We start from the raw sequence: 12,150 nt of genomic DNA on the forward strand, positions 1-12,150 counted from the left end.
TTTTTTTTTTTTTTGGTTTTTCGAGACAGGGTTTCTCTGTGTAGCCCGGGCTGTCCTGGAACTCACTCTGTAGACCAGGCTGGCCTCGAACTCAGAAATCCTCCTGCCTCTGCCTCCCAAGTGCTGGGATTAAAGGCGTGCGCCACCACCGCCCGGCCTGTTTTTTTTTTTTTTTCCCCCTTGTTGTTGGGATCTGTCTCTATTTCTCACTGCTAGGGTTATAGGTAGTGTCACACACTACCATGTCCGGCTTTTGCCTGGATGCTGGAAATCTGAACTTGGGGCCTTGTGCTTGTTTAGTAAGCACTGCACCTACCTCACCATCTCCTCAGCCTTAAGAGGTACTTTTTAAGAGCAGGGTTATACCCGTCCAAGCAGTGAAGAAGTCTCATCATGACAGAGAGATATGTAAACATTAGAATTTGTATTTCTATGTAGAATTCTAGAACTTTTACTTTGTGGGGAGAGAGGGCAAGGAATTTGGTAACATTGCTCCTGTGAGTTCTCTTGCATGGTGGGAGGAGGTAAAGACGGCTGACGGCAGAGACATGCACTTCCAGTGACCTGGTAGGAAAAGGCAAGAGAGTGGAACTTAAAAGTCAGCTCGAGGTACAGTGGGAGTTAAAGGCCAGCCTAGTTAGATCAGATCTCAAAGGAAAAGGAGGGCTGGGGTGTGGCTCAGAAGCCACACTGAGTATCTGTCCTAAGAAACTGTGTACTTGCTGATGGCCTGCTTGCCACGCCCCCTTTGTTTCCCAGCGCTTCAAGTCCTCCGTGTACAGACGCTACAATGACTTTGTGGTCTTCCATGAAGTGCTGCTTCACAAGTTCCCATACCGCATGGTGCCAGCCCTTCCGCCCAAGAGAGTGCTGGGAGGTAAGGCAGGGTTCAGGGAGGCCCAGTTATGTGGACGCAAGCTGCACTCCTGGTGGCATGTTGCTGAGTGGGCCATTGTAGCCCAGGCTGCTGCAGCTTGTGGTCTAGGAGGTGCTGGCAGGAGGGCTGCAGTGCACCTGCACCTTGGCCCTTCGGAGCTCTGGCTTAGCCCTGCTCTGGTAGGTAAGTGGCCAGCCTTAGGTGCCTTCTGGCCCCAGTGTTGTCCCTGCAGGGTGCTGTGGGCTATGCATGGGATTACTCGGGTCAGGCTGGTCATCACAGGATCTTTTTATCAACTTGAATGACCCCAGAACCCCAGGGAAACGTGATTGCTGTATGTGTTGCTGTAACAGAATGTCAAACAAAAGCCACTAAGGAAGGCAGGCGCAGTTGTCATGGGGAAGGCAGGGCCTCAGGAGCCATCTGAGGCAGCTGCTCACTCACATTGCATCCAGTCAGTAAGGGAGATGAGAATTCAGTTCTCCTGCTTTCTTCATTGCTGGACCTCAGACCAAGCAATGGACTGGCCACCTTTAGGGTGTGTCTTCCCACTGCAGTTAATCTAAGCTAGAAACTCATTCACACACACAGGCCCAGAGCCGGAGCTTCTAGATCTTATCAAGTTAACAATCACTATAAACCATTAAATGGGCAGCCTAATCCTGTTGGCTAAGGCAGGAGGATCACCAGTTCCAGACCAGTCTGTCCTACATCAACCAGACAAGGTGCAGAGTCTGCCAGGTCACTTTCCGGGTGTCCCCAACCTTCTAGTGCTACCGTCCTGAAGCTCCTCACTGTGGATATAGACGTGGTTCCATCTTAGTCCCTCTGGGTGGCTCAGCTGCTGGTGACTGGCCTCTGGGACAGCTGTGCTCCTCACTGACCAGGAGTGGTGCACGCAGTGGGAATTGGAAGATGAACTGTTCGGAAGGGACCATTGCATCCAAGTTGGTGCTGTCTAATCAGGGCTGATAAATTCCCGGAGGTTCACCCAACACTGTCACCCGACTTGGCGTTTCTGAGAGCTCTGAGTCAAGGACACCTAGAGGGTCGAGTGGGGTGGGGGTGGGTGGGCCTTACCTCACTGTATTTTTCCTTTTACGTTTTTACTTTGAGACAGGCAGCCCTGGCTGTCCTAGAACTTGCTATTTATTTAGACCAGGCTGGTCCCTGCCTCCTGAGTGTTGGCATTGAGAGCATGTGCTACCACACTTGACTTTTAGTATTTGTGTGACAGGATCTGTCTGTAGCTCTGAGAAGCCTGGAGCTCACAGCCCTCCTGCTTCAGCCTGTGCCACCAGACCTGGCCAACTGATAAGATTAGTTGCCAGCGGTGCACACTGAGAGGGTGGCTACATTAATCATCAGCACACTAAAGCTGCATGTTTAGAGCAAGGTGTTTTAGCCACGGCCTCCTTTGTTGCCTTTCTTGTAGAGGGCCGTGTGGAATGTCACTGGTTCCCAAGTGCTTTTTGTTTGGGATAGGGCCTTACTTTGTGGTCAGTCTGGCCTCAGACACTCTGCAGCTTGGGCTGTGCTGCAGCTAGCTGTAGTCTTCCAGTGCTCGACACACAGATGTGCATCTGCCCGCCTAGCTCCCAGTGTTTCCCATGGATGCCGATGGGCCTGGCCATTCCTGCACCCATGCGTGTGTGGGAGCTTGGAGCTCTGTTACCCCGTGTTCTTAGCCTCTGATGAGTTGCTTGGAAGCCTGCTCTGAGTGGGGGCTGGGTTGACTGCATGGTGACCCCGTATTCGCTCTGCTCCAGCCGACAGGGAGTTCATCGAGGGCCGCCGGAGGGCCCTGAAGCGCTTTATCAACCTGGTGGCCCGGCACCCGCCCTTCTCTGAGGACGTGCTCCTTAAGCTCTTCCTGTCCTTCAGTGGCTCAGTAAGTGTGTACCCTAGTCCTGTCCTGGGTGGATTCTGGGGCATGAAGCTCTTGCTGCATTCTTTTCTTTATTTGAGACCTGGTTGCACATTCAGGCTGGCCCATCATGGGCTCATACTAGAGGCAATCTTCCTGACTCAGCCTCCCAAGTGCTAGAAGCCCATACCTAAATTTTATTCCCCGAACCTGTGTTTCTTCTCCTGTCTCCTGACCCTTGTTTGAGTGTCCAGAGTGGATTTGTGATTGACAAAGCAAGACTTCTTTCTAAAGTACAGGCTGGACATCATTTTAAGGAAGCCTCCTTGTGTGACCTGGAAGCTTTGTGTACCCCTGGCTGTAGTCCACGGGAGATACAAGCTTTTCTCTCATGGGGTTATGGTGGCGTCCAGGGTGTGACAGTGTGTGTGCCTGGGTTAGGAATCAGGGCCTCGTCCTCTCTAGACAGTACTGTGAACAGGTGCCCAAGGGGTCTTAACTGTATGTGGAAGGTCCCCACAACCCTTCTTGGCAGGCAGGTTCTGTGATGGGTGGGCAGGACGGAGAGGGAGACCTCTGTTTGAATGGGCACTTGGGGCTTTCCGAGCCTTTCCCAGTTGCAGGCAGGAGACATGGTGCAGTGAGGTGTCAGCACACTTTGTTTCGTATGCTTGTGCATGTGGTCTGTGTCGACATGAGTACTTGTGTCGGTGTGCATGCTGAGACTTGTGTGTGGTCTGTGTCGACATGTGCATGCTGAGACTAGAGGAGGAAGGTGTTAGGTGTCCTGTTGCTCCTTCTTTACCTTACTCTCTAGAGACAGGGTCTTTCACTGGACTTGGAGCCAGGCTGGTAGCCAGCAAGCCCCAGCCATCCTCCTGTCCCTGCTTCCCACAGTCCTGGAGTCACAGGTCCCTGTAGCCATGCACGGCCTTTTACATGGGCTGGGGTGTCGCACTTAGAATCTCATGCTTTAGCTGCAAATACTTTTATCCACTGAGCCATCTTCCTAACCCAGCCTAGTGTTTGTACTTGATTTTACTTCCTCAAGGGCAGCTGGCCTCTTTGGGAAAGTCCCAGGCTTTCAGTAGGTCACACCCCCAGTAAGCTCTCTACCCAGAGTGGATAGTTTGGCCTTCAAGCCCAGGCTGCCGTGGGACTGAATAAGGTGGAACCAGGAAGCCACCTGCACCCCAGGCAGAGGGTATACAGCCCTCTTTATGGTGATGGGAAGCTCTCTTATCTGTCTATCCATGGATGGATTCGGTGTGTCTGTGATGTCCCTGGTTCTCAGTTTCCCTTTTTGGTAAAAGAGAACTAGAAATATTTTTTACACTCATCCACAAAGGCTCAGCTGCCCACAACGTGTTTCTGTGTCTCCCAGGTGACTGCCTGATTTGAAGGCTTGGCTTTGCCAGAGAGGCCTCAATCTAAGGCCACATGTCAGGGCCTGGCCTGAGACTTGAGTGCCCACTACCTTTCCTTTCCCACCAGCCGTTCCTGCGTTCTTACAGGTCCCTAACCCTGAGGATCTGTTCACAGGAAACAGTCTCTCTCCCCATCCACTGCTGCATGGAGCGTGAAAGGTCCCGTGTCTGTCTCTGGGGTCCATGCTGGCCTGCTGTAGATGGAACTGTGCTTCTGGAGAGAGCTTTGCTCTGTTGCACAGGTGGAGCTTGCTGTGCTGCTGTGTTTCTGTCAAGCTTTTCTTCCAGGTTAACCCTGAGGAGAGTCTGAGACAGCACAGGGATGCTGGAATGCCGGCGGACCAGTGCGTGCACAAAAGCAAGTTTCTCTTCAGAAGGGACTGCATCTGTTTCTGGGTTTTTTGAGACAGGGACTGGAACTTGGAATAATCTCCCCACTTCACCTTCCTGAGTTCTGGGATTTGCAGGCATGCACAACCACACCAAACTCCGAGGAAGCTTGGATTTGTCTATCTCTCTTTTAATAGTGTGTGTGTGTGTGTGTGTCTATGCACACATGCACATGCCTGTGGTGTATGTGTGCGGTGTGTGTGCAGATGTGGATGCCTGTGTACATGTCTAGAGGCTGAAGGAAAACATCTGGTACCTTGCTCTATGACTCTCTGCCTTACTCCTTTGAAACAGGGTTGCTCGCTGAACCTGGAGTTATGCTGACAGCCAGAAAGCCCAGCTCTCCTGTCTCCATTCCCCAGTGCTGGGTTACAGACACGAGGCAGTGCCTGGCTTTGTATGTGGGTTCCAGGGATTCTGAGTCAGATCTTCATGCTTGTGTTACAAGGTGATTCTGAACCATCTCCTCAGCCTCACCTTCTTGAGACAGGGTCTTGTTGTATAGCCCAGACTGGCCTGAACTCTTTCTCCCGCTGAGGTCTCCCCAGTGCTGAGATCACAGGCAAGCATCGCCGGGTACAGCTCCCGTGTCAGTTGGACTTCTGAGGACCTCGTGTGTCCTCAGCTTGGGTGTCGTTACTGGCAGGAGAGGGTGAAGCTGTTTCTTTCCTCTTTCAGGACGTTCAGCACAAGCTCAAGGAGGCGGCCCAGTGCGTGGGAGATGAGTTCACGAACTGTAAGCTGGCTGCTAGGGCCAAGGTAGTTTTCTGATTTTGGCTCTTTTTTCCCCTCTTAGGCAGAGGCATGGTAGTACTAACCCTTGCTGATCCTCACCACACCTCTGTTGGGTGTCAGGGATCACGCCATTATCTACCACCTGTCCCTATCGGACGGTCTGGCAGCGGGGTTCAGCCTGTAGCAGATGAGCAAACAGGTTTTAGGATGTCCTCTCTCTGAGACTTTTCTTGCCACCTTTTTTTCAGGACTTCCTCCCAGCTGACATCCAGACTCAGTTTGCCATGAGCCGGGAGCTGATTCGAAATGTCTACAACAGCTTCTACAAGCTTCGAGACAGAGCCGAGCGGATCGCGTCCCGGGCCATCGACAATGCTGCTGATCTTCTCATATTCGGGAAGGAGCTCAGGCATGTAGCTCTGCAGAGCTGTGACATTAACTAGGTAGCGGGCAGGGTCTGGCTACCATCCTGACCCATTGCACTGCAGGAAGGAGAAAAGTAGACCAGGTGTGGGTGTGGGGCAGGAGAAAGCAGTGTTTGTAGGGTCAGACAGAGCACCGGGTCCTTACGTACCTCCCAGAGTTGCCGATATAGTCTTCTTGGTACCTGTCACACTGTGAGAAACTACGTGGAATTACAACTTAAGGAAGCAAAGAAGGGTTGATTTTGGCTCATGGTCTGAGCATACACAGCCCATCGTGTGGAAGGTACGGCAGCAGGAGCATGAGGCAGCCGCTCACACTGCATCCACAGTCAGGAAGCACAGGAGGTGGATGCTGGGCTCGGCTCACTTTCTCCTTTCTATCCAGTCTTGGATCCCAGACCAAGGGATGATGCAACCCTCATCTGTGGTTCTTCCTCCTCAGGCACACCTCCATGCCCCTCCCCCTATGTTGACAATATTAACCAGCACAAATATACAAAAGCTTGTTTGCCTTGGCGAGAGCAGCCAGAGACAGACCAAGTTCTCTTTATAATGGTATAGTAGGGCCCCCTGTGCCCCCGAGCAGTGATTTCCTAGATCCTCACCTACTTCCAAACATCCCACCAAACCTTCCAAGACTCTCAGACCCTCCCTGGAGCTCTGACCCCCCTGGGAACACACATGTAGAGAAGGGACAGGCAGGTGAGTGTGTGTTCTGTTCCTGCAGTGCTTTAGGCTCCGACACCACCCCTCTGCCCTCCTGGGCTGCTCTGCACCTCAGCACGTGGGGTTCCCTGAAGCAAGCACTCAAGGGCCTGTCTGTGGAGTTCGCACTGCTTGCGGACAAAGCTGCACAGCAGGTGAGTCTTCCTTCTCCTTGGGTCCCTTGTCCCAGAGCATTCTGTCCTGTGTGGTGGAGCGCCTTCGGGGAGCCTGGCTTTGAAGTCCTTATCCCTGTGTGGATAATCTTCCGTCTCTGTGTGGAGACTGCCTGTGCCCATCTGCTCTAGGTGTCTCCCCTGAGCCATGTATGCTTCTGAGAGGGCCACTGGTGACAGAGACAGATTGGGTCCTTGTCCCCAGCCCTGGCGTTGCTGAGGTTAAGCAGATCCTTCCTTGGCACTGGAGTCTTACTTGCAGTTTGCTTCTGGACGAACCACATATTTCCCATTGTGCCAGCTTGTGCTTGGTAACCAGTGACTTAACCCATTGGAATAGTAACTAAGCTCTCAGTACCCCAAGAGACTTCCTCCTCTCTATAAAGAGTGCTGTGCTGTGTGTGGAACGAACCCGGGGCCTTGCACATATCAGACATATGCTGTAGCACTGAGCCGCCTCAGCCCGAAACTGCAGGGTCTCACGCTGAGCTGCTTCCCGGCTCTCTTTTTTCCTGCTTTTCCCGTTCTATTGTCATTATTGTTGAGACAGGGTTTCACTAAGTTTTCTAGCCTTGAACTTATAATCCTTCTGCATCAGTCTTCTGAGTAGCACTACCTGTCTGGAGTGCCACTCCAGCTGTGGTCTTAAAGAAGTTGAAATTCTTGTTGAGGCTCTGCTCTCTGTCCAGGAGGGAACCTTTTTTCAGTTATGTGTCTGGAGCGATCCACCTGCTGGGGACTTGGGGACTTTTCTTACTAGAGGCTGGAAGCTCAGGTGTCGTGCGGTTTCTGTGGAAGAGGGAATTTGACCGCTATGCTTGTGTGGAAAGTCCCTGATCTTTTCCCTCTTCTGCTCCCAGAGCTGTTGTGTTCTCTTTAGAATTATGCCTGTGTTTTCTAATGTGTGTGCAATGCGTGTGTGTTGGTTCACATATGTATAGGTCCACATGTATGTGTTCACATGTGGAGACAACTTTATATGCCATCCTAAAGAATGCCGGCCACATCCTTTGAGACAGGGTAACTCATTGTCCTGGAGTTCATCAGTTAGGCTAGGCTAGCTAGTGAGTGAGCAGGCCCCAGGATGCTCTTGTCTCCTCTCAGCACTGGGAGGACAAGTGAGCAAGTGCCTCTGGACCCTGGACTTCATGTGGATTCTGCGGTTTGAACTTGGCTCCTCATCCTTGTAAGGGCAGTGTGTACACTCTACCGATTCTCCAACCGGCATCGTTGCTATCTTCCTCCTTGTTGATTAGAAAAAAATCTTAGCCAGGTAGTGGTGGCCACACCTTTTGAGACAGGCAAATATCTGAGTTCGAGGCCAGCCTGGTCTACAGAGTGAGTACCAGGACAGCCAGGACTACACAGAGAAACCCTTTCTAGAAAAAAAAAAAAAAACAAGAAAAGAGAAAATTTAATTTCTGTGTGGGTATGTGTGTATGTCTATGTACACATGCATGCACATGCCCTTGGAAGATAGAATTCTTCATCAGAGCCTGTGAAGCTGGGATTTCAGTAGATTGTGAGCCACCTTTTGTGGATGCTGGGACTGGATTTGGGTGCTCTGCAAGAGCAGAAACTGCTTCTGTTAGTGAGCCATGTCTCCAGCTCCTTCCCACTCTCACCACCCCTTTCTAAGGTAGAGGGCCGAGACGTGAGGTGTCAGGGCTTGGTAGGACCTGTGCTTTGTAATTTGTACGCCATGGCTTTGCTGTAATGACTTTGGTCCTTGGACTTCAGCTTCCCTGTTGATCATATATAAAAAAATGGAACTAGATCATCAATGCAGCTTCTACCTGTTTACAGTCGTGTGTGCGTGCATGAGTGCATGGGTGCATGGGTGCATGGGTGCATGGGTGCATGGTGCCCGTGTGGAGGTCAGACAGCAGCTTTGGAGAGCCCGCTCTCTCCTCCCCCTTGTTAAACAGGGTTCCTTATTTCTGCAGTGCTGTGCACACCAGGGTGGTTGCCTCAGAGCTTCTGAGTGTTTTCCTGTTTCTGGTTCCAGGTTTTTAATGTGGGTTTGGGGGTTGAATCAGGCTGTCAGGCTTGCTCGCACAGCAGATGCTTTTAACCACTGAGTCATCTCACTGGCCCAAACTATTTTCTTTCTTTTCTTCCTGCCTTTCCTCTTCAAATGCTGGGATTAGCCACCTGTAGCAGCATGATCTTGCTGACTGTTTTTTTTTAAGTGTATGTCCGTGCATGTGTGCACACGTCCGTGCATGTACCATGACACGCTCATGGAGGCCAGAGAACAACTTGTGAAGTCAGTTCTCTTCTTTCACCTCTGTGGGCCCTGGTGTCAGCCCTGGTGGTGAATGCCCTCCCCTGCTGAGCCCTCTTCCCTGCCCCAGGCCACTCTCTTTCACCTGTGTAGCTGTCCTGCAAGTGTGGCTTTGAGAAGCATGCATTGTTTGTCACAGAGACTGGACAGGCCTCTCTAGACTCAGCAGGAAGCCTCGGCCCAGGGGCTGGTTCTGCACAGCACAGGCTGAATATGTCTGTAGATTCCCAAGGACTTTCTGCTTCCGCTGCCCATGCCTCCATTTTGGAGCTGGTGTGTCTGGAGTGCCGGATGGTGAAAGAGCAGCTTGAGGCTCCTCCTGACCCTGTGTTTCGTTGACATTTCTGACTTCTCTATTGAAATGTAATTTACGGGGAATGCCCTGCTTCCTGGATATTTCTCCCAGTCCTTATATTGAAGTTAATGGAAGTTTGTTGTGCTTAGTTTGGGGTCTTAGATTTGGGGAGGAGGTGAGTTCTCACCTTTTTCCTGAAGCTGCCCTGCTACTCACTTTGTAGCTAAGCCTGGCCTTGAACTTGTGCTCCCCCTACCTCAGCCTCCCGAGTGCTGGGATTACAGGTGTGCACCAGCATGGCCAGCTTGGTGTATGTGCATGTGTACAGAGATCAGAAGAGGATGCTGGGAGTCTTACTTCATCATCAGTCCTTGAAACAGGGTCTCTCTCTGAACCGAGCTAGGCGTGTGGCCAACAAGCCCCTCTGGTCTCTGCCTCCCTGCGTCTGGTGCGGTTGTGCAAGTGGCCACCCTAGCTGTATGTGAGTGTTGGATCTGAACTCAGGCCCTCCTGCTTGCCTAGCAAGTGCTCTTACCTTTTGAGTAGTCAGTTGCCCCAGCTTCCCTGTGCTGTGTGTTTCTTACGGGCATGTGCTTGGATTGTCAGACACACAGATGGGATGGTGAGCCAGGCAGGACAACCAGAATCTCCTAACTTACTGTCGCAGGGAAGCAGCCTAGCCTGTCATCAGGACAGGATGACCATGCTAGGTGGTGTCTTTTTTGTATGGTTACTCTGTGTGTGGTGTGTGCATTTGTGGGGAAGCCAGGTGCTTTATATGTGTGCTTCGTATACTGTCCTTCAGCTTACCGTTTTTTAATTTAAACAATTAATTTATTTTATATCTATGGATGTTTTGCCTGCTGTGTGTCTGTGAACCATGTGTATGCCTAGTATGTGCAGAGGCCAAAAGAGGGCAGTGGATCCTGTAGGACTCAAGTTACAATTTGTTGTGAGCTGCCACGAGGGTGCTGGGGATTGAACCCAGGTCTTCTGGAAGAGCAACCAGTGCTCTTAACTTCTGAGCCATCTCCCCAGCCCCTCCATTTTTTAAAGGTATATATGTAATTAATTAATGAATTACTTGGGACAGGGCCCCACTGTATATCCCTGGCTAGACTGGAACTGACAGATCCATCTGCTCTGCCTTTTGAGTTCACCACCACACCTGGCTCCCTCTTGGGTTGTTTTGTTTTCTGTTGATTTTTCTTTTGAGGTGGGATGTCTCACTGAACCTGGGTTGCTCAGGTTCAGTTAGACCAGACAGCCTACAAACCCTCAAGCTCCTAGGTCTGTCCCACTTTCATCTCCCCAGCTCTGGGCTCGCAGTAAGCATGGTACCTCACCCTTTACGTGAGTGTGTGAGTGCCGGACTCCGAGCTCAGGCCCTCCCATTTGCATGGTATGCACTTTTCATGCTAGCGGGTGTGAGCCTTTTCTCCAAGCTTCTCTCCTTACTCAGAAACCCTTTGGCTCCCCTGTTCCTTTCCTGGAACTTGTTACTTAGTATCTGAACTGGCTGCAGGTATGGGATTGAATTGCCTGAGACCTTTAGTGGACTGAAGCTTAAGGAGATTCCAGAGTCCCCTGAGATGGCCATGTCTGACTTATCCAGTTCCTGCATTTCCATGAAAATGTCTTCATTTCTGTCAGTCTTCCGTGTCCTCTTCCTTACATGGTTCCGCGTGCACAAGTCGATGCACAGCCTTGGGGCGAGTGTAGATTTCTTGGCTACAGCTGCAGTACTAGGAGCTGCAGGCCTGTGTTGGCTGGGACATGTGTGCGTGCATACACATGGGCATGTGCAAATGGCTGTCACTGTGTCCCAGAGTGCTGCAGTGGCGTGTATGTTGGAGGCCAGGTGGCGTCTGGCCACTGTTGCTCCTTCTTGTCTCCAGGGTGCCATGGACGGGTCTCAGCACTGGGCTTCCTTTTCATTGCCAGATGTACTGACAGGGCTGTCTGTGTGTCTGTTGATGTGTCCCAGCTGTCATGCTGCCTGTGTACAAAGTCCTGAGCCTGTATCCTCCATCCCATCCTCCCCTGCTTTGCCTTCCAGTGTGGCTCTTCCTTTACCCTGTGCTACCCAGAAGTACCAGAATGTCTGGGTTCACACCTCCACTCACGCCTCTCTCATATCAGGACCTTTGTGCCTCTCAGATGTCCCCATGTCTCCTTTCCAGACCTCCTTCCCTATTGTTAAAGCACCTGTCTCCCAGCATCCTTCCTTCTGTCTCCCCTTTGGACACGTTCAAAGAGAAGCTGGTACGAGTTGGGCAGAGCTGGGGCCGGCCTGAGGCGTGGCTCTGCGGTGCCTGTGAGACTCTGCAGAGGTGCTGCCCTGACCTCTGAGCCTCCAGCTTTGAGGACGACTCTGCCTTCACCTGCAGGGCCCTCAGTGCAGCTGGGCCCTCCTGAAGCCTGGGCTGGGGACTTGAGGAGGAGAGCGGCCGGGTTGTGGTTGGGGGAGTGAGGTCTCCAGGGGGTGCTGGGTTCTGGGTGCTGTGTTTGGTTAACTCACCCTTGTTCCTAGGGTAAGAAGGAGGAGAACGATGTGGTGGAGAAGCTGAACCTCTTCTTGGATTTGCTGCAGTCCTACAAAGTGAGTCCCCAAGGTGTCTATCTGTTAGTGACCTCGGGACTGTTGATGGTGTGAGGGCAAGGCTCTGCAGGGCAGCGGCTGACTGTCATGGGATTGTTAGACTTTCCTGGGGAGACTGTAAAGAGGTGTCTGTTCCCGGAGATAAGGCACTGATAGACCAGAGGGGATTCTGCTTACATCAGCTGGTCAGGTTACTAGGACTGATCCCAGAGGCAAGGATGGCCCACAGGGGCTGCACCCTGACGTGTGGGCTTCCTCCCTCTTTAGTCTTCACCTCTTACTTAATCCTGTGGAGACGCTGTCTCCCATCCTCCATGAGAGAGTGTTCGCATACCTGGTCTCATGTGTGGAGACACTGTCTGCCATC

General features: G+C 51.8%; 1 protein-coding gene across 1 annotated transcript in view; it reads left to right on the forward strand.

The window, feature by feature from the left end:
* Snx8 (sorting nexin 8) overlaps positions 1 to 12,150 on the forward strand; it is a 47,262-nt gene that overhangs the window by 29,106 nt on the left and 6,006 nt on the right. Inside the window, exons 3-8 of the mRNA XM_028756007.1 lie at positions 760 to 877; positions 2,647 to 2,768; positions 5,240 to 5,320; positions 5,545 to 5,705; positions 6,449 to 6,581; positions 11,715 to 11,783. Coding sequence (XP_028611840.1) covers positions 760 to 877; positions 2,647 to 2,768; positions 5,240 to 5,320; positions 5,545 to 5,705; positions 6,449 to 6,581; positions 11,715 to 11,783 — 684 coding nt within the window. The remainder of the gene's footprint in view (positions 1 to 759; positions 878 to 2,646; positions 2,769 to 5,239; positions 5,321 to 5,544; positions 5,706 to 6,448; positions 6,582 to 11,714; positions 11,784 to 12,150) is intronic.

The sequence above is a fragment of the Grammomys surdaster genome, unplaced genomic scaffold (assembly GCF_004785775.1).
Source record: "Grammomys surdaster isolate TR1022 unplaced genomic scaffold, NIH_TR_1.0 126109, whole genome shotgun sequence".
Lineage (NCBI taxonomy): Eukaryota > Metazoa > Chordata > Mammalia > Rodentia > Muridae > Grammomys > Grammomys surdaster.